General features: G+C 35.4%; 1 protein-coding gene across 1 annotated transcript in view; it reads left to right on the top strand.

The window, feature by feature from the left end:
* The window catches only part of LOC139140693 (unconventional myosin-Id-like), a 61347-nt gene extending 44215 nt beyond the window's left edge, over positions 1 to 17132 (top strand). Inside the window, 16 exon segments of the mRNA XM_070710074.1 lie at positions 806 to 925; positions 1620 to 1826; positions 2156 to 2298; positions 2822 to 3047; positions 4398 to 4528; positions 4819 to 4948; positions 5979 to 6056; positions 6658 to 6824; positions 8270 to 8477; positions 8982 to 9180; positions 9183 to 9204; positions 9444 to 9588; positions 10330 to 10431; positions 11149 to 11265; positions 11721 to 11869; positions 13178 to 17132. Coding sequence (XP_070566175.1) covers positions 806 to 925; positions 1620 to 1826; positions 2156 to 2298; positions 2822 to 3047; positions 4398 to 4528; positions 4819 to 4948; positions 5979 to 6056; positions 6658 to 6824; positions 8270 to 8477; positions 8982 to 9180; positions 9183 to 9204; positions 9444 to 9588; positions 10330 to 10431; positions 11149 to 11265; positions 11721 to 11869; positions 13178 to 13340 — 2307 coding nt within the window. The 3' untranslated portion in view covers positions 13341 to 17132.
* The last annotated feature ends 3529 nt before the right edge of the window (positions 17133 to 20661 follow it).

The raw sequence follows: 20661 nt of genomic DNA, 5'->3' as shown, positions 1-20661 counted from the left end.
GAATGTATTATTTAAAAAAAAGATCAGACATATTTGACAAAGAGGGCGCACTACTTCCTAATTGAATACCTCAGAAAGAAAGCACGCAACATTGACCCATGAAACTCCTGTGTTTCATTTCATCAGATGACAGAAACACAGATTAAACAACAATTAAGATTCACTGACCCTCATTTGTTCAACAAAATAATTCTTTACCATGTAATTGCCAATTTAGAGATCAAGTGCCTTTGGATTTGCTTTCATGATTTTAAAGTCAGTAATGAAATTTTCTAGCATACATGTATTTGATAGCTTTTACAGAAACTTTACCATGCAACTTGATCTTGTCAGTTGGTGTTGTTTACTACCATGGAGACATATTAACATGCATGTACAGTGTCATTACACTTGTATTGTACCTATCAGTATCAATGTTTCCTGTATGCTAAACCAGTTACTTTCCATTATAATTATTTAACTCTACGATTGCCACATCTGTGTGTGTGTGCCCTATTTGTCTGATCAGCATATACTTTACAAATAGCTGTGATAATAGTATTATGCTTCAAGAAAAACAACTTTTTTGAATTTTTCAGGTGTATGTACGCTAGGGAGAAAAAAGATGCATATAATTATTTGGGTCAAAATACCACTTTTAACTCAATACCGGACACCACTATCTGTATTGTAGAAAGCAGAAAAGTGCAATTATATTTGAAAATTTTATCCTTAACAACGTGGCACAGGCATGCATCTACTTTCATCATAATTTATAGAATTCATGTAGCAGTGACTGTTATTTTCTAATGATCTGTTCTATTAGGTGAGTTCCATTGATGACAGACAAAACTACAAAGACAACATGGGTGCCATGAAATTACTAGGATTTTCTGCCAGTGAACAGGAATGTGTGTGGAAAATCATTGCTGCAACATTGCACCTGGTAAGACTCACAAGTTGTGAAAAGCAAAACCAACTTCTTTTAGCAATGTGCACGACTGAAGGAATAGAATATAGAATATTGGGATATGAAATGGGAAGAAAAATTCTTAACGTTCTATGTTATGTGATATTTGACAGTAGTTATACTCATATGAGAGTTAAGGTAGAATGTGTCTCAGGTATAGATTTTTGGACTCTCAAATTTGTACGGTACAATAGTCTCTGATGTACAACTTGTAGGGGCTCACTCCGAAGCTCTCAGAGTGAGAAAGATTTTTGAAAATCAAAAATTTCATTTTTCCCCATAGAGTTAACAAGGGATGGCAGCCATTTTGAATTTCAAATATCAGTTTATGTACCGGTAATTTGTTTCTCTAGTACCAAACTTTGCATGATGACCCCTGATTTATATTCTTGATTTGTGAAGAGAATGGTTGAAAGATTCCTAAAGGAAAGTTTGAGCAAAAGTCTAAATCTGTCACTCTAGAGGCACATACTACCTTAAAAAGAATGCTAAACCTTGTGTTTTGTTCTGGCATCGAGTGATGTTGAGGATATTCCATTATGCGCATGTTCACAGCTTGACTATCTGTGCTTGTACTGTGTTTGAATCTGTGTTCTACTTTTGCTTTCTGAAAGTAATTCCACCAGTATCGTTAATGGAAACTGCATACTCATTTAAATTTCCAAAATAGGGCAATCTTGCATTTGACACTGAAGACAGAGAAACCAGCTTTGTAGCCAACAGAGGACTTCTAACTACCATATCCAGTCTGCTTGACGTCTCCCCAGATAACTTGGAGAAGGCACTCTGTTATCGTGTCGTTGCCGCCAGGGGGGAAGTCATCGAAAAGGGACACACCAAAGAAGATGCTGAATATGGAAGAGATGCATTGGCAAAGGTAAACATTTATGCAAATAAGATAACAATTTACATATATTAATATTAAATAGTTAATTTGCATTGCCAATTTTTCACATCAAAACATTCCATATAATGTTTATAACCATCGATAAAGTTGCCCTTATATGTGTATATTTAGTTACATTGTTTCTGATGATTTAACATAAGACAAATCTCACCATTTCATTTTTCCCTTCAATCTGCTTAAGACAATTCATTCAAGAAATTTATAAATTACTTCATTGAAGAGGTCTAATGTATAGATTCATTCAAAGGATTGTATAAATGGAGATGAAATGCATGAATAAATAAATGCAATTTTTTCAGGCCATGTATGAGAGACTGTTCACATGGGTTGTCAAGAAGATCAATGATGTCATCCAAGTGAAAGGAGACATCCTTGAAGTGGGTGACAGCACTGTCATTGGTGTCTTGGATATCTATGGATTTGAAATCTTTGAGGAAAACAGGTAGGGAAAGTGTCATTCGGAATTTCTTGACGCCACAAACTGAATAAACTCTAACTCACTCACCCCCATCCCTCTACCCATCCCACTCCCAGTTGCCTTGCAGACAGGTCCCCTCCACTGGTGCAAGCCATACATCTAGACATACAATACAATGCCCAGGGCATTGTATGTCCTAGTAAAATTTGGTACATTGCAGTGATGTATGTACTTGAATTTCATTCATTATTAAACTTTGAACGTCATCACCCTTCTATGCAAACAAATGGTGCTGTTTTCAACGATCAAGTAAGACTAGTATTAGGACAGGAAAATTTGCTTCAATGAATGACATCACACACGTCACAGAGATTCACGTGTACAATGGCATTTTACTGCTAAATGAGCATTTCCAGAATGTAACAACACGATTAGCTATTTTCATGCTGTGTTGGGGTGGCTCAAAATTGACGTTTCACTCTTGAAGAACTCTGTAAATTGACAGATTATCACTGTAATATATTTGGTCTTCACTGACAATTGACAGCTTTGAACAGTTCTGCATCAACTACTGCAATGAGAAACTCCAACAGCTGTTCATTGAGCTGGTCCTGAAACAGGAACAGGAGGAGTACAACAGAGAAGGCATAGAATGGACCAATGTAGAGTATTTCAATAATCGTATCATATGTGACATGATAGAGTTACAGCACAAAGGTATCATATCCATATTGGATGAAGCCTGTATCAATGTTGGTAGAGTTACAGATGTGGTAAGTACAGAGCAAGACACTTTAACCCTTTGTGCTGCAATTTTTCCCACCAAAATTTTAGTGCAACATTTAGCCAATTTTTACGAATTTTTCTGTAATTTTTTTGATAATTTTGGAGCAAATCGAAATCATATTTCAATGGCTAATGTTTTTCATCAAAATTTTGGCAAAAATCAAAAAAAAATTTGACAGGGGTATATTTTATGAAGGTGACAAAAACTGACTTTGGTGCTCAAAGGGATATTAAAGTACAGAGCAAAACGCTGTATGTCATCTGGTCATTTTCATAGTCTGTGGTTGCAATATGTAACTGCCACACAGTACAATAAATTACCCATAATCCTGTTTGATTTGTACCAAAGACGTTAGTTTTCTTATAACTTTTTCAGTTTTGCATAAAAGCAATAATGCGAAGTCTCACGATAACTATTTAATTATATTTATTAAAAGTACGTTGAAATATTGTAGTATAAATTTTAAAGAAACCGTTAAATACCCATAAAAGTCACATTCTGCAGGTACTACAAATGTCACAGTTCTAGGAAGCAAGTTATGAGCAACTGAAGGGGTCATTCTCTGAAAAAAGTTAGCATGTAAATTTCTTTTGTCTTTTCTATTTGGAAAAAAATCAATATCCTTTTGTTTCATAAGACAGGTGCATCTAGTCTCCCTACGTTCCATCACTTTATTCTGTGTGGCTGAGGACAAAATCAGTGGAAAATTTACAAAAATGCTATCTCCTCTCTCAATCACACACAATTTTCTTAATCCTTTAAAATGGGAATTGAGAAGAAAGGTGTCCTTAATAGTACGTTTTCAGAATTTTCACAACAAGTCCAGGAATTTGTCTACACATGGGAAACATGGTAGACTTTACAGGGGAATCTACGTTGGTACAAATCATGATGTATTATGGGAAATCTCTCGTACTGTGTGCCATACCCAGCTAGTCCTCAGCACATTTCTGGTCAGACCTTTCCTAAACTCTTGAATGCCACAGCTTTTAATAGATTTGTACTCATGCCTACCAGCTTTCTCCTTGTCAGAGCTCTTCTTTTTCTGCTCCAAACCTTTGCTATTTTTACTGATATGTTAAATAACTTATCCCTGGCTTTTGGTGATTCCATGAGCAGCACTATCAGAATTTTTGGAAAAATGTAAGCTTTGAATTTGTACCTGTACTGTAGAGAAAGTACACATGTAGGACAGTGACAGATGGACATGTTCATGCGACATACCAGTCCAGATGTAAGTTCACATATCCTGCCATTCCAAACTTAAGCTTTGATGAAAAAACACACCTTTTCTCATCAGAATTTCACAGAAGTGTTTGTGCTTTTTTCCGATCAGATGTTTCTAGAAGCCATGGACCAGAAACTATCCAGACACAATCACTACACCAGCCGACAGACCAAACCCACAATGAAAAGTCTGGCCCACAACAGAGATTTCAGTATAGCTCATTACGCAGGTGATGTCACGTAAGTTGACAAGAAACTTTGCTCCACCTCATCCCTACTATCTTTACAGTTTTGTGTAATATGATTTCGTATCAGCTTTGATAGGATTTAAATCAGTTCAAATAATTTTGATGTTGCTTATGAAACGTTTCCATATATTGAAATGACGAAGAGAAATCCACCCTCCACATTAATAAAAATGCATACCAGTAAAAAGCTGCCACTTGCCCAACTTGTTTTCCTTCTTTACTAATCATCCATCTCATGACCATGACGCTGATCTTGTTTGATATCTAATATGTAACACACAGGTACAATGTTGAAGGATTCATTGACAAGAATAAAGACACATTGTACCAGGACTTTAAAAGATTGTTGTACAGTAGTCGTGACCGTACCTTGAGTGAAATGTGGCCTGAAGGTCAGATCTCAGTCCTAGAGGTTAGTTCCTATTTCACTTTGCTGTATTTACCACAGTGGAAGAACCTGAAAAATACTTTTAACCCTTTCACCCCCAGTTCCCTGTATACAGGTCCAACTTTACCATAGAAAACAATGGATTTGGTACAAACCATGGTGGTGAAAGGGTTAAAGGGCCAGTAACTCTAACTTTTGATGACATTTTCATTATATTTATTTTGTATGTCAATTGCAAATTCTTTTTATTCTACTAAAAGAATGTTGAAATGTCCATTATTTAGCTTGTCAACATAGCGTCTTGACTGTTATCGTGTACATTTGAATTGTAGTCCTGACCAGAATGCACTCATTAACAATAGCAATGTAGTGTGTACATGTACAAGCTGGGTTGATTAGCTGAATACAGTGTATCTCAACATGCTAAGGGGAGTAGAACAAAAAAATATGGCTGTCATTCAAAACAAAAGCAGTGGAAAAAAATCATCAAAAATTGGATTTACTGGCCTTTCATTGGGATGATTCTATTCCATCAATCCTAGATATGATTTTTTTGTTAACTATTTTCCATGGCACACTTATTTTTCTGGCAGCTCAATTCATATTTTGTGATGAATTAAAACATGTACACATTAATTGAAAAAAAGAATCTGAAAACTCCACTGTCTGCGCAACAGGTTTGCCACCAATGGCAATTCAATGCAGATGATCTCATTTTTTTTTTGCCTAAAAAATCATTTTTAACAAGATTCATTTTCCTGTGTCAGTGACATAAAAGACTGCAGCCAAAGTCTTTGCTGTATGGCTTATCTACATGTGAAATGTTTGCAAATTGTCTCGGCCAAAATCGCTCGTTACTATGGTGATTTTTGTCACCTCATTATCATAACTGGTATTTCACAGAGTTTTAGGGATTATGTAGATTTTACACTTCTGTGCTGTAATCATTGTCAAGTCATTTATTTAAAAAAAACCTTATGGCGAAAATTCTGTAAATATGACCGTACTTGTGTTGTATCATCTACTGATTTCTTATTTACGTTTTTTTGTTTAGGTTACCAAGAGACCAGCAAATGCAGCGACTGTGTTCAAGACATCCATGATTGAATTAGTCCAGAACTTAATTTCCAAGGTAATCATGTTGTAATTTAATTTCAGGAAAATGGAAGTCTGAACTGAAGTTGTCACCAGGAAAACCAAGAGACTGGCTAGTGTAATTTTCATTAACTCAGGGAATCTTGTTGACATTAAAGTAGATCAAAATATATCAAGATTCTGTAAGAAATCTCTGATTAGACCATAATTTGTTTCCACTGAAATAAAACAATTATGCCAGGGCTTACTCCATGCACACATTACACGCACTTTGACAGATAGCCAGCATTTCTTTACTAAAACATTTCTATGGTACCTTATGTATAATGTATAGTTTACGCCACTTTTGTGTAATGTTACGTCAGTGTGACCAATGGTATTTGGGTACAGACGTAGTGGGTTTAACCATGGATTGTGAGTTAGAGTCCAATCCAGATAATGCTGCTTTTCCAGTGCCTATGTTCTCATCAATGAAAAATTGATGAATAAGATGTACTGTACCAATTATCCTACTGTTTGATAGACGTGTGTTCATGTACATTGTAGAGACTAAGTCAGATTTTAACCACATGTAAAATAGTTTGCACTATGTCATGATTTGTATAAAAGGCTGTGTGCCATCTATTATCACATTACAGGAGCCATACTACGTACGTTGTATCAAACCAAATGAACAGAAATCACCACTGCTGTTTGATGACGTCAGAGTAGAACATCAAGTCAGGTACCTTGGTTTGTTGGAGAATGTCCGTGTCAGGAGAGCTGGATTTGCATACAGACAACACTATTCAAGATTCCTACAAAGGTATTCTTTATGCTTTCAGCCCCCATTTCACATATATATGGGTCCAACAAAATCACAAAAAACTACAGAATCATACCAAGCTTGCTGGAGGGAGGGTTCAACTGAGAGAAAAAGTCCATTTTCACATGATTTTCCATCAGGAAAGTGAAAGTCTGAACTGAAGTTGTTGTAAACTTTGAAAAATTTACCAGGAAAACCAAGAGACTGTTTCCTTTCATTAGAATCCTTCCTTCTTAACGTAGCTTGCGGGTACGCGAATTTTCGTACTGCGCATCGTATCTGCGCACGCGTAAGAACGTTCTTTCTGCGAGCGTTCTTTCGGAAGTGGTCTTTTTGTCGCGATATAGCATACAATTACTTTGAGATGCGACTTTCAAATCTGGTTTGTCAAATAAGTTGACACCAAGATAGCAAACTTTGTGTACCAGGCCCGCTTTAAGTGTGACAAATGTGGGATTATTTGCAGTATTTAAGTGAACTAAACTTTATTTAATACCTATTAAGAAAGTTTCGAATATATTAAACTAAACAGGGATCTGTCGCTAGAGGGCGCTTCAGTGTAGCATTTTTGTATTAAAAATGCCAATATCTTAAAAATTTGTGTGGTGACCCCCATTTTTTTCGTTTGATTCGAAATCTGTATTTTATTGGGCTTAATGTATGAGAGTTTAAAGAAAATGTAGATTCAGATCATGACATTTGTAATGAAAGTATCAAAATTTGGCCAAACTTTGCTCTTTTTATAAAAGCACTATTCATGGAAACGTTGCTATATTTTCTGATATTTTCAAAAGTAGATCACAAAACTAATATATTACAATACGGGGACTTGTGTTGTATAAAATCTGTCAAATTGTTTTTACTTTATTTCAGTTTTATTATTCAATAACACTAGTTAATCAAAAAATACAACATTTTAACAAATTTCAGCTAAATGTTTTTGCGGGACAACATAGAGGGCGCCATATCTCCAAAATTTGCATGGGGACCATATTTTTTTATTTTACTATTTAACATATCTACCCCAGCTTGACATCTGTACAAAGTTTCAGAAAAATCCTGATTTCATTTTTTCTTACCAGCAAGCCACCTTAACAGAATGTTCGTGCAAAATTAAGATGAAAGACCCATCAACACATATTTGCATGTAGGATCATCACATTATTTGAAACAAATGTACTGGAAAATGTCCATGCAGTATTGTAAGAGACTCGGCAAACCACTGCACCAGAACATGAAATCATTAGGGTGATTAGAAATTGTGTGTCATGTAAAGTTTCCTTCATCCTGACATTTTATTCCGATGGTTTGTGGGACAGAAATTTTGCTGCAAAGCTATCTCGCCAAAACCTCTTTGACAACAACAGAATTTCTGATACAATGGATAGCTTGCCTGTGTTCACACTGTTCAAATGATAAGTCTATGACATTCTCCCTTATGTCAGGTATAAGATGCTATCCCAGTACACCTGGCCAAACTTCAGGGGAGGTGTTGACAGGAAAGCTGTGGAGTTTCTGATCAAGGACAAAGGATTTGAGAGTGATGTCAAATATGGACGTACCAAGCTATTTGTACGCACACCAAAGACTATCTTCCTTCTTGAGGAAGCACGCACAAAACTCATTCCAGGCATTGTGCTCTATCTTCAAAAGGTAAGGTGAAAGTTAATGACCTCTACTGTGTTGTCAGAATGTAAGGGTCAAAGTTTATAGGTGAAACTTGGGTTAAAGTTTTTGTCAAAAAACAGCGAAAAGTGCATGGTGGCACTCTCTTTAACAACTACAAGTAAAGTAATTCTTGAATGGCTTCTTGAATACTTTCCTTTCAATTAATTATTCAACCAGTAGATTAAAATTTATTTTGAGACCAAAATTTAGAAAGTCTTCAATAGTTCAAACGTTCAAACCTTCAACCTCCAGCATGAAATCATACTACCTAGGAAACCTGTGCTTATTTCAAATCTTTAAAAGACTTCTTCACTCGTTCAGAAATGTTGGCGGTAATCTTGTCTGTTATTGATACCAGTTTCTGACTCAAAGCTGTAGTAAAGTTGTTTGCAAAATGAAACCTAGCTTTATCTTAATTCTAACAAAATGAGTCAACTGTATGATTTTTTCGAGATTGAAAGCGCTAACAAGTTGTCATCTCCGTTTTAGATATGGCGTGGCACCATGGCTCGTCGCCGTGCCCACCGCATGAGGGCGGTATACCTGATCATGAGTACGTACAAGGCGTACAAAGCCAGGACGTACATGAAAGAAGTGATCTACACATTCAAAGATGTGGAAACAACCACAGACTATGGTAAAAACTTGCGTTGGCCACTGCCACCAAAGGTGTTGAACCAGTTCTCAGATGAATGAAACGAATGCACCGGAGGTACGTATTTTTTATTGTGGTTGGTTCATTGTTGGTGTGTGTTTTGTTTGGTATACATTTCCATAGAAAAATTATCCATACTATGTAAAAGTAGATTTGTCATGATTTACCAGATTTTATAACAATTTATTTTGACAGTATTTAACAAGCTAAAGGAATCTAAAGAAAAGCTTAATAATAATAAGAACAAGAACAAAACAAGAAAAAGATTTTCATGATTTTAATGTTTCTTCTGACAGGTGGAGAGCAGCCAAGATCCTGTCTCCTTTGAAAAAAGAAGAAATCCCAGAAGTAAGGAACAAGATAGCGGCCATGGATGCACTGAATGGAAAACGACCAGACTGGGGATACAACAGAACATGGCATGGAAATTACTTGTCATCAGTAAGTTAGCTAAAGTCAGGCTATTTAGAAGTGACGTCATGTCCTCATGTTTCTTTTCAGGACAGTTGTAGTTCATGAGCTCATGATGTTACATCGACTTCTGACGTAAACATTGAGTTCTGTCTCAAGTTTGAGCTTGAATTTACCCAAATAGCAAACAGTATCAGAGAGGGTAACCTCGGTGCACTTCATCACAATTTACATTCATCCCCTGTGCCTTCACTAGATGTGCCTGTTACTGGCTGGATTCTAACAATGGGATAAGAAACAGACTAATTCATGTCGGATGTCTTTAACAGTCACTTGAGCGTATCACTAATTTGATTTCAAATTGGAAAAAAGCTATTCATAATCAGAACTGATAAAGTTGCAATTTGTAACCAAAGACAACTTAATCAAGTATCTTGTTTCATTGAAAACCAAAATGAAGTGTTACATGTTGTGTCCAGAGTGTAGACACAGAAAACAGGCATCAGACGTAATAAGATGCAAATAACATACCGGTACTGTATCAGAACATAATGGCTTTGAGATGCAGGGCGCCCTCTATGTCCTAGACAAATTATCTTCTTTTCAATCAGAGAAAGATTCCACTCTGACAACATGCTTCACTGTAATGCAACAGCAGGTAAAAGATACTCCATCATTACATTTATTTTACCATACAGATTCATCCATGTTTTCCTTTAAAGTAGGAAAGTTGGACTAGAATTGAGTTTATGTTCCGTTTTTTTTTTCCAGGTCCATTACAGCAATGACACGGCAGCTTTTGTAAATACGTGTGGTCAACTCAAATCACAAGATAGATTCAACATTATTCTCTTTTCATCCCTTTGTCGAAAGGTAGGTCAAAGGTCATTCTCAAGTCAAGAATTTTGTTTTCTTAACACGTGTTAAAATGTTCATTCACAGGTTCTGATTAACAAATATTATATGATGTGTTTTTTGAAAAAAAATGAAAATCTCAGTGTTCAATTATTGGAAAATGCATAGTCGCCTTTATTTAGGGTGGGATGAAAAAATTGCCATCCTTTGTCAATTGTTTTATAAAACACAACACAAGGTATATCATCTTGCATTGATTTGGTAAACTGTGTTAATAGTGATATAATTATATTAACATTTCAACAGCTGTACTGTGTGTAAAAAGCACCTCATTTCTCAAATTTAGTGTTAAAGAATTTTCCATTACCAGTTTGCTTTCCACAAGGAAATTCTCAACTATTCTCTTTCTAAATCACTACTAAAAATCAGGAATTGCTCTGCAAAGTTTTGTACTAGAGAGAAACAAATACCTTAAACCTATGAATATTTAAAATTCAAAATGGCCACCATCCGTATGTTAACTCTATTGGGAAAACTAAATCAAAGATTTTCACAAAATAAGACTGTGAAAACTTCATTTATCCTAGTAAATGAGCCCACACAGAAATAGGTAAGAAGAGTACAGTAATGTAAAAAGTTGAGTAAAAAAGTTGGTATCTGTCCCCAAGCATTCCACTTTAAACATGACAGAGCTAAGATTGACAGAGAAATTTGATGTGTTTGATTTTCCAACAGACAAACCACCGTAACAAGAATGCAGACAGAGCCCTGCTGTTCACAGATAAACACATCTACAAGCTAGATCCGAGCAAGAAATATAAACCAATGAAAGGCGGCATTCCAATGAGTCAGGTAAGAAATACTTGTCAGGATATCATGTAACATGTCCTGGGTTGTATGAATACTGTGTAGGCAGTTTTTTAAGGCCAAATATCATGACTGCCATGCAACTGTCACAAAAACATATCAAATTTGACAACGACCTCAATGTTGTCTAAATTATAAGACACAATCATAAAAGTATCCATCTTCATTTTCCCACATAAAATTCAAACATTTCCATCAGGGAGAATGGCTTTGGAACAGCGATTCTCACTTGATATAGTTCCCAGAACCCCGCTGTGGTTCCATCCTTATAAAATATGAGCGCGAGCATGCTACAAACCAAGCCTGTGTTATTTGTTGTCTGCCCTGATTGTAATCCTTGCAAGCCTACTGACATTTTATGTGTGATTTTGAAGTGCCATGTCAGATTCAAAACATTTAAAATGTAGATGAATATGAGGTTATCTTCATTTTCTGTACAGGTTACTGGTATCTGTGTGACCCCAGGAAGTGACCAGTTATTGGTTGTGCAACTGGAAGGGGGCAACGACCTGGTGGTGTGTCTCTCGGATACCAAGAATGAAAACAGAGTGCCAGAGTTGGTTGGTGTACTCAACAGGTTCTGGCAAGTGTAAGTATTAAACGCATTGAAGGGTATTATGCAGTATTGTTTTTCAAAAAATTATCTCCACTGGAAGTAGAAAGTTTCATGTGTACCGTCTGGATACTTGTCATCTGATGAAAATGAATGTGAAAATATTTTAGATGGAACAATAAAAAAATCTGAAGAAGGCTCTCAAACTACACATGTGGATCCAGTAAGTGGTAGGGTATTGGACTCACAATCAAAGAACAATGAGTTTGAGACCCAGATATGGCCAGAGTAGCGGAAGTCACAATCAGAGTTGGTGAGTTTGAAACTAGAGCACGCCGTTGTGCCAATGAGCAAGGCACTGTACTCCTCACTGGGTAATGGGTAGTGGGTACCTCATCGTGTAATTGACCTTTCACCTGTTGGATGATGGATTGAATAGGGCCGTTCACAGTTTACGTCACTGTTCTCTTATTAATATGCAAAAATAAATATTTGTCCGCATTTTCAGATAACGCTTTTGAAAATTACGCATGCAAGAACGACGAAAATACACTCTCAGTGGGTGACTGCTAGTGTAACAATGAATACTAAAAACATATTAACGACTCTGAGTACTAGCTGCAAAAAGGGCCATGTGTGCAACATTGATAAATTTGTCCGCATTTCAAGCTGCGTGTGCGATGTCGCGCGCGTACAGCTTATATTAGTAACAAACCTGTAACCGTGAACAAGGCTATAAAAGACATACATGTACACTTACTGCTTGTAAAGTCAGGAGTTTATGTAAAAAGCTATTATTGCTCTTGAAGCGTGATATCATTATGGTGCTCATTTATGCAAAATGTCAATGAGTGTATACCTTTAATTGAGTATGTAAATCCAATAGCAATGACTCAAGATATTCATTAACCCTTTTGAGCACTGCAATTTTTCCCACCAAAATTATTGTGTGCAACTTTTTACCAATTTTGTGAATTTTTCTGTAATTTTTTGGACAATTTTGGATCAAATTAACATCACATTTTATTTGCTTCAGATTTTTAGCAAAATTTTTGCAAAATTTAGAAAAAAGTTGACTGGTGTAGGCGACAAAAATTGACTTTGGCGCTCAAAGGGTTGATTGTGCTTTCTATGCTCTGTATGCATACAATGCAAAATAACCAAGATACCGTGTTTTATGCTTACAACAGTTGCATACAAAGAGCAATATTTCAGAGTCCCTGTCTTGCACCATGTAGAAACTTGTGGTAAAAAAATCACAGGCTACAAAGATACATCATTGTCAGGCTCACGTATGTGCATTGCATCTCTGGTACTCATTTTGTTTTCCCAATCTTCTGCCAGGTCAAAGAAGAAGAAGCTCGATACCAAAGTTGAATCTCAAGTTTTGTGTCACCTTGGCAAGAAATCAAAAGTAGTGCACGTGCAGAAGGGGGCGTACACATCGCCAGATTTTAAGAAGGAATCAAATGACTCAATCATGATGATGTGGCCATCACCTCAGTAACAAGCAATATTTTTTTCATCACTCCTGCTTTAATTTTTTTTTTTCACTGAAATGACGTGTGCCTCTTGTGAAGAGAGCATCTGAAATAAGGAGATTAGACCTGGCAACTGAAAATAAAAATCACCAGACAACAGGTATTCCCATGTCTTAGATTTAACCCTTTCACCAACCATGGTTTGTCCCAAAACCATTGTTATCAATGGTGATTGTGGACCTGTTCGCAGGGAATTGGGGGTGAACAGGTTAAATTCGACAATGATACTGAAAATGGTGACAAAGGCAACAAATGCTATTGAAGTTTATGTAGAATATTGAATCTCAGCAAAGCTGAGCAGACAGCTGACAAAACACCGGTAAAAAATTCCTAGGATTAATAATCAGACACACACTAGACATCAAGTACTCAGTCTGTGGCCTGTTGAAAATTTTCAGTTGTAACTAGTGCAGTACATTTTTTTTCATCCACACCTCATGCAATGGCAGTGAACACAGGTTTTGTGTGTATGTGTGTTAGTACACTAATATTGTAGCTTTCTTATGTAAAAATCTGCAATACTTAGATATCTACTTCACAACATTTTAATAGTCCATTCGTAAGTTTCACTATAAAAATATTGTTTAAAGTTCCGTTTAATGTCAGAATTGTGTACAAGTAAGCATTTTCTAGTTGTACATAAAAGCTAATCAAGCCTGGTTAAAAATAATACCGTTCAAATTTGAATCAAACGGCTGTCAGCTATGTTTCAAGATTTAAATTTCACAAAGAAATGTAGGGTGTATTACATTTTGCAGCAATATTGAACTTCCAAATCTTGAATGCATCGCATAGATTTCATTTCCCCTCAAAGTGCAGTAGCCTACTGTTTTTAAGGTAGGCGCTATCCCCCTCAGACTGAAAGATCTATTATTTGACGGTGCTTTCTATTTGGGGGGGGGGGGGGGGGGGGGGGGGGGGGAATTCATAGAGAGCGCCCTCAAACGACAAATTTTTCAGGCACATCCCCTTTTCTTATGAATTTCTCCAGATGATTCCGTCAGCTGCCGAACTCCTGACAGAGTCATCAATCGAAGATATTCCATTGTCCACTGAGTACTAAGTTTTTGTCGTGTTCAGTACTTCCAATTGTTTTCCATTTCAAATTGTAGTAGAATCTTCATGAATGAGGAAAAATTTTTGATGAGGAATCAAAATTATCAGCCTTTCAACCCCTTCATCAGCACTTCCCTGTACAGAGAGGTCCGACTTTGCTGTGAAAACAATTGGGCTAGACTAAAATTTGTCAGTGATAGGCTTGTGTAATGTCAACTCAATAGTGTGAAATAGATTCGATGTGCAAGGAGTCTGAATCTGAATCTAAAACTGACTTTGATTACCTTTTGAATTATGTAAACTTTGCAGAGGGTGGAGAGTCTATAGAAATTTTCTAAATTTTATATCGTCTCTTTTACAGACGAAAAGTAACATTTTGTAAATGCCTCATAGGAATTACATAAACCTGTTGTCGAAATGCCATTTAATTGTGCTTGAAATTGTTGCAATCTTTTCGTTATTCATTACAACAAAATTTATAAATTTTTTTTCTGAGAAATAGATTATAAACATAAAAAGAAGTGAGACTTTTTATAAGATTTAAAAGTAATTTAAAATGATATATGGACATTTTTATATCATATATGTATCATACGTGGAACATTATTGTAATAGATTAGATTTGATTATCCAGTACTTTTAGGTGCATAATTAATAATAATGATGTTGCAAATCATTTATTATGCATGCAAATATATGCATGTACACACTTAATTATGCATGCATATACATGCTCAGTATACTTTGATGTCACCTTTATATGATACATTTAAACTTTCACGTGTCATGTCTCTTTTTGATACTAGCTAGCTCAGAAAAGGGTTAGAAAGTTAGAATTTCTCTGTCTTAATACAGAAAATAGTACTATCCAGGAAAGATTTTTGGTACGCATCAGCTGTAGTTGAAGCTGCATTTGTTTGTTGTGAAGCACCTGCAGAGGCTCGAAGTGGGTCTGAACTTCCGTGTATTTGTAATTTGTCTTCACAGTGCCTTTAATCATAAAGGAAATACAAACCTGACTTATGGATGATGTCGGATTATAATACAACTCAGCAAAGACTGATGTTCTATAGTCTTGCCTTTGTTTCAATATAAATTGTCTGGAAGAACTTATAAAATATTTTCAGAAAAAGCCAAATTGCATCAAATTTAGGGTGTTAAGCAGACATAGAGAGAGTATATATAAACTTATTCAAATATGTGGAGCAAATTAAATTAGGAATGTATGTATACTTTTTACAAAATTTCATAAAAATATCTCCTTTTATTGAAGCCATCCTTGATCATGAAAACAACAAATTGGAACAAATTCCGTGAGAAAAACTGCTAGCTCCAGCGATTATTTGCTATTATATATGCAAATTAGATATATGCAAATTTTTATGTTAATCAGGTATAATATTATGCAAATATGGGCGTTCTACTCAAGGTTGACAATTATATATGAAGTGGGATATGTGAAGTGGGAAAAATATAGATGTGTATGATGGTAAGTGTGTGGCATGCTGGTTCAGAAATATCTGTGCAATGTCGGTGTTTGTTTGAGTGTGCCGTTGAGTGTATTGCATCACAGTTACACACTCTCAATATTGTTCTACATGTACAGTAATATGCCTGTCGGCTATTTAAGATATTGTAATTCACAGAATGTTTTCAGGGTTAAATTTGGAAGGGTTTGCCAACGAAATTATGAAATTTCACAGAGATGTCAAATGTTGTCTGCAATATGCAAACTCACGGCTTAACCACCAAATCAAAAATTACAAGCTCATGGAGCGAGATGTTGCTGTGTTTCGCTATTGTAAAATGTTCTGAAACTCTTGTTGAATATGACCTATCTTATGATGATCATTCAAAATGTCACTTGAATATGTAAATTAGTGCATTACATCACAATGATGAACCAATCATAGGCACTGGACTGGTTACATTCACAAAGAGCCATTTTGACAAACCTGGTTGGTACTAATTTCAGATCACAATGTAGCTCATTTTTACTTCCTGATGTTACTGGCATATTGGCTCTGAGTCCCCACTACAGAATCTTGAAAACTTGTGTAGTTTACCGTCAATTTTGCACGGTGACAAGGACTGCAGGACAATTTGCTGGTAACATGTCTTGCTATGCTTCAGTTTGCTGTACTAAGGAAGACAGGTTCCACATAAAAATAATCAAACACTAGTATTCAATATTTTTGTCAAAAGTTTCATGCATGTCTTTCAGAAAAGCAGTATCACATTTTAGATGGGCATAGTGCTGCATTTTGTGTCTTGCTTTTCAAATGATTTCACGAAGTGAATCTTGGCATCTTGTCATTTATTTGTTTTTTTCCCACTCATACCTTTTCTGTTCCCGCGTCTGTCTAGAAAATTTAATCGTCCAAGAACTGACTTCTTATAGACAGATATACATGTGCTCAAAAAAATTGTATACAATTTACTCATCGAATGATTTACCTGACATTGACTAAATTTACCATTTCTCTGAAAAACTCAAAATTGTCACAAGTTCTTGTTAGTCTTGGTTTCAGAATGTTTCCCTTGGTTTATTTAATTTCATAAAAATACTATATTTTTGAAGATGTTAATGTAATAAATAATGCCTTGAACTGTTTTTGCAAATTGTCAATGCTTAAAAACTGTATTCAGTGTGTTATCAGTGGAATATTTACAATAAAATAATTACTGATTTTGACATAGGACTATGGGTGACTTGCCTTTGTACTCTTATCTGAACATTCATAAAAGCATGTGTTATCCACTGCACAAATTTGCTCAAACTTTGAAAAGTTCACATGTGACAGCGCCCTCTATAAGATGTGAACCTTCAATTCATCTTCGGAGGGCGTTGTCCTGTCAAGTGGAGGGATACAGGGTATTTGAGGTGAGTGAAGGCCCAGGCTGTAAAAGAAAATTGATAACTGTCACGTTTTCTAGGATTTTCCATCTGTTGCAGTGTCTGAATTTTATTGAAGTACGCAATGCATGAAGCGGTAGTTATGTAAACACAAAATTTGTGTACAATATTCATGAAAATGCAATTTCTCAATTACAAGGGAATGAACAGATAGGACTACAAATGTACCCAACAATCTTCAACCATCATAAATGCTAGAGGGCGCTGTTTTCAAAAAATTAAGTTCCCTTGGTTGGTGTTCAAGCTTTGCTGCGGTATCAGTATCACGTAATGTAATGCTCAAAATGCTAGATGCGAGTCAAAATATTTTATTTTAAAAAAGCTTGATTTTATCAAACTTAAATAGCAAATCAAAATTGTCTTTTCCTTTGTAACAACTACAAACATTTATTGATGAATTTTTTCCTAAACTCAACCATCCTGAAGATGAACAGGAGCTATATCATATACAAGCACACTGCGATTTTGTAATTAATTTTTATTCACTACCAAAGTATCGCATTCACAGTTTGCCTTTTCTCTTCTTATTCACCAGACCATTATTAAATTCTGTGCCTATGGCCATGACGAAGTCATTATTTCCAATCCCATAATATTCTGCTTATTTACATCCTGGACACTGCAAAATGAAATGCATTCACTTACTAATATTACCAGCGAAAATATATTCTGTATCATTACCTGTACTTGTCATTGTAAAGAGCTGATCAATATTGCAGGAGTAATTTGGAAATTGAAAGAAAATCATTTAAGAACGGCAAAATCAAGAGAAAAACAATTTTTTAAATTTCTGGCAAACAAGCATGTTGCAGTCTCTTCGCATGAGCGATCAAATATTCATATCTATATATTTCTTGAAACAGGAGCACTCCATCTCAAGAAAGGACACGTCTTAATCCAATGTTCAGGTATTGAAAGCCGAAGTCTGTGATAAAACTGTCAATCAAATTTTTCACCAAAGCTGACCTTTGACCCTATGCCTTGAGAAGGCAGCGATTAAACCTGCTGAATACAAGATCTATGATTGGTCACCTTGATAAATGAATATTATGTACTTGAGTAAAAGCAGGTCTCTCTTGTTTATTCAGCTGTTTCGTGTCCTATTTTTTAATTCTTCAATGTCACAGACAATTTGGATCCGGGAGAGCCACTTGTATTTTATAAGTGCTTGTGATTTATTGAAATTTTTTTTTTGAGTGTCATTCCCTGTCTTTGAGAAGTAAATCAAAATGTCGAACTCCACATCATACAACAGAATCAACGTCAAATGCACTGATTAAAAATGAAATTCAAAGCAAATGATAGGTTCACTCGTGAAAAATTAAGTATAAAATATTAAATTCACTGAAATAAGGGTGTGCAATATTGCTACACATTTCAATAGCAAGAAGAACACACTTCCCTGACAGGGGACACAGGTAGTGACTCTGAGGGGCTTATCAAAGTCTTGTTACATGCCCAGTGCACAAGCTCTAGTTACATACACCTTGAATACTCACATCCACCATAAGTCAGACACTACATCATTTCTGTGCTCAATAAAACAAAGTGACTTTCATCGGAAATTCACATTTTATTTTCATCATTCTTTTATTATTATTCATGAAAATATCACACACTTCATAATTAATGAAAAGGTCATTAAATCTTCATGCAGAAACAAAAATTGCCTTTTGACAGTAGTTGATAGAAAAGCTGCGAAGACAACATGACAAAGAAAGCTTGCTGGGAGGAGTATCATATATTCCGTTAAAAACTGAATTTCCCCTGATACACAGATTTTTTTTTTTGATTTCTTTTATTTTGTAAGGCTTACCAGTTCTTTACCTGCCATATTAATTGTGATAATCAAAGGAAAATATGTATTGCTATATTATAAATTATGATTGTGAACCTGATCTTACACTACTAATTATTAATTTATGTGACAGGTGTCCTGACTCTGGCTGATGAAAAATTAAAGAATTAAAAGATATCAACATTACCATCCTCACTTAAATCATCATCATCATCAGTAGTACTGACTTAATTAGCATCTGTAACTATTTCTCACTGTGGTTTCCATTGCCCTTTTTTGACGATGATCACACCTAAATATTGATCAGATTCTTAAATCACTGTCTTTACGCTGCAGGCTTTTTATGTCAGTGTCAACCAAAATCAATATCAGTAAAAAAAAATTATCAAATTACATTCAACAATCAAAATTTCTTGTTATCTGATTTATTCTTTTGAGAAATTTTCACCAATAACAGTCGGTAATTTGACCTTCTTGAAAAAAAAAAAATTTAAAAATCGATCTCAAAAATTTACTCTATCTCAATACTTTATATCCAACCTAGAATAAAGGACAGTAAAGTATTACATGCTATTCCAGTGATTTAAACCTGTGAAAATTCTTGGGTTTTTCCTAAAAAAGCTTGAAAAAATTACAAAATAATTTTAAAATTTATTTTGTCTAATCTAGAATAAAAGGACTGTAAAATATTACACATTATTTCAGCAATTCAGACCTGACAGAATTCTCTAAAATTTCTTTTTTCAATATTTTCTCAGCACGAAAGATTCCCTACATCTTCCGAAATCCCTGTGTGAACAAGTTTGGCCTCTTAAAACGAACGACAGGGGGGCAAGATTTGGGTAGATTTCAGCGCTGACTTCAATGCAGTGAAACCTGACTGTCTTCAGGGTTTTAGAGTAATACTGCGAGAGATCCATACAACCTGGAGAAGAAGTCATCTTCCTGGGACTCTTCTCTTATTTTTAGCTTTTCTAATTTTCTGATTGCCATCTCAAGGACTTGGACGCTTTCATATGCAAATTTCAGTCGTCCATTTCTCACACCTGACGAGGTTTTCAGAGCACATGTCAGTTTACGAGAAGAATATGCCTCATGACACTTAGCTCGTTTCTTTCTTTCTCGGTTGAACATAATTGAGATGCAGAGCCATGCCTACAAGTGATGGAAATCAGGAGGCCAGGAAAAAAGGTGTATTCAAACGACATAGAGTATTTTCTCAATTTTTTTTCAATTTTCAATTCCTTCCTTTTGACTATACACAAAGTGAAATAAAACTATACTACTTTCTTTCGTAAACGTCATTTTTTTTAGAGAGAAGATTTACGATCTAATTTCCTTTCCGGAAGCTTTATAAATGAAAATTCACTTTCAGTTCCTTAATTCTCCAGATATACATATCACCACTAATTCATATCCCTCAACATCTACAAAATAATGATTGCAGGGAATATTGCAGTTTTTTAAAGATTTTTTAAAATTCACCTGGCAGTGTTTAAATCATTTTATCTTGATA

The sequence above is a fragment of the Ptychodera flava genome, chromosome 9 (genome assembly GCF_041260155.1).
Source record: "Ptychodera flava strain L36383 chromosome 9, AS_Pfla_20210202, whole genome shotgun sequence".
Classification (NCBI taxonomy): Eukaryota; Metazoa; Hemichordata; class Enteropneusta; family Ptychoderidae; genus Ptychodera; species Ptychodera flava.
The sequence above is the reverse complement of the archived record's forward strand: the minus strand, read 5'-3'. Positions and strand labels throughout refer to the sequence as shown.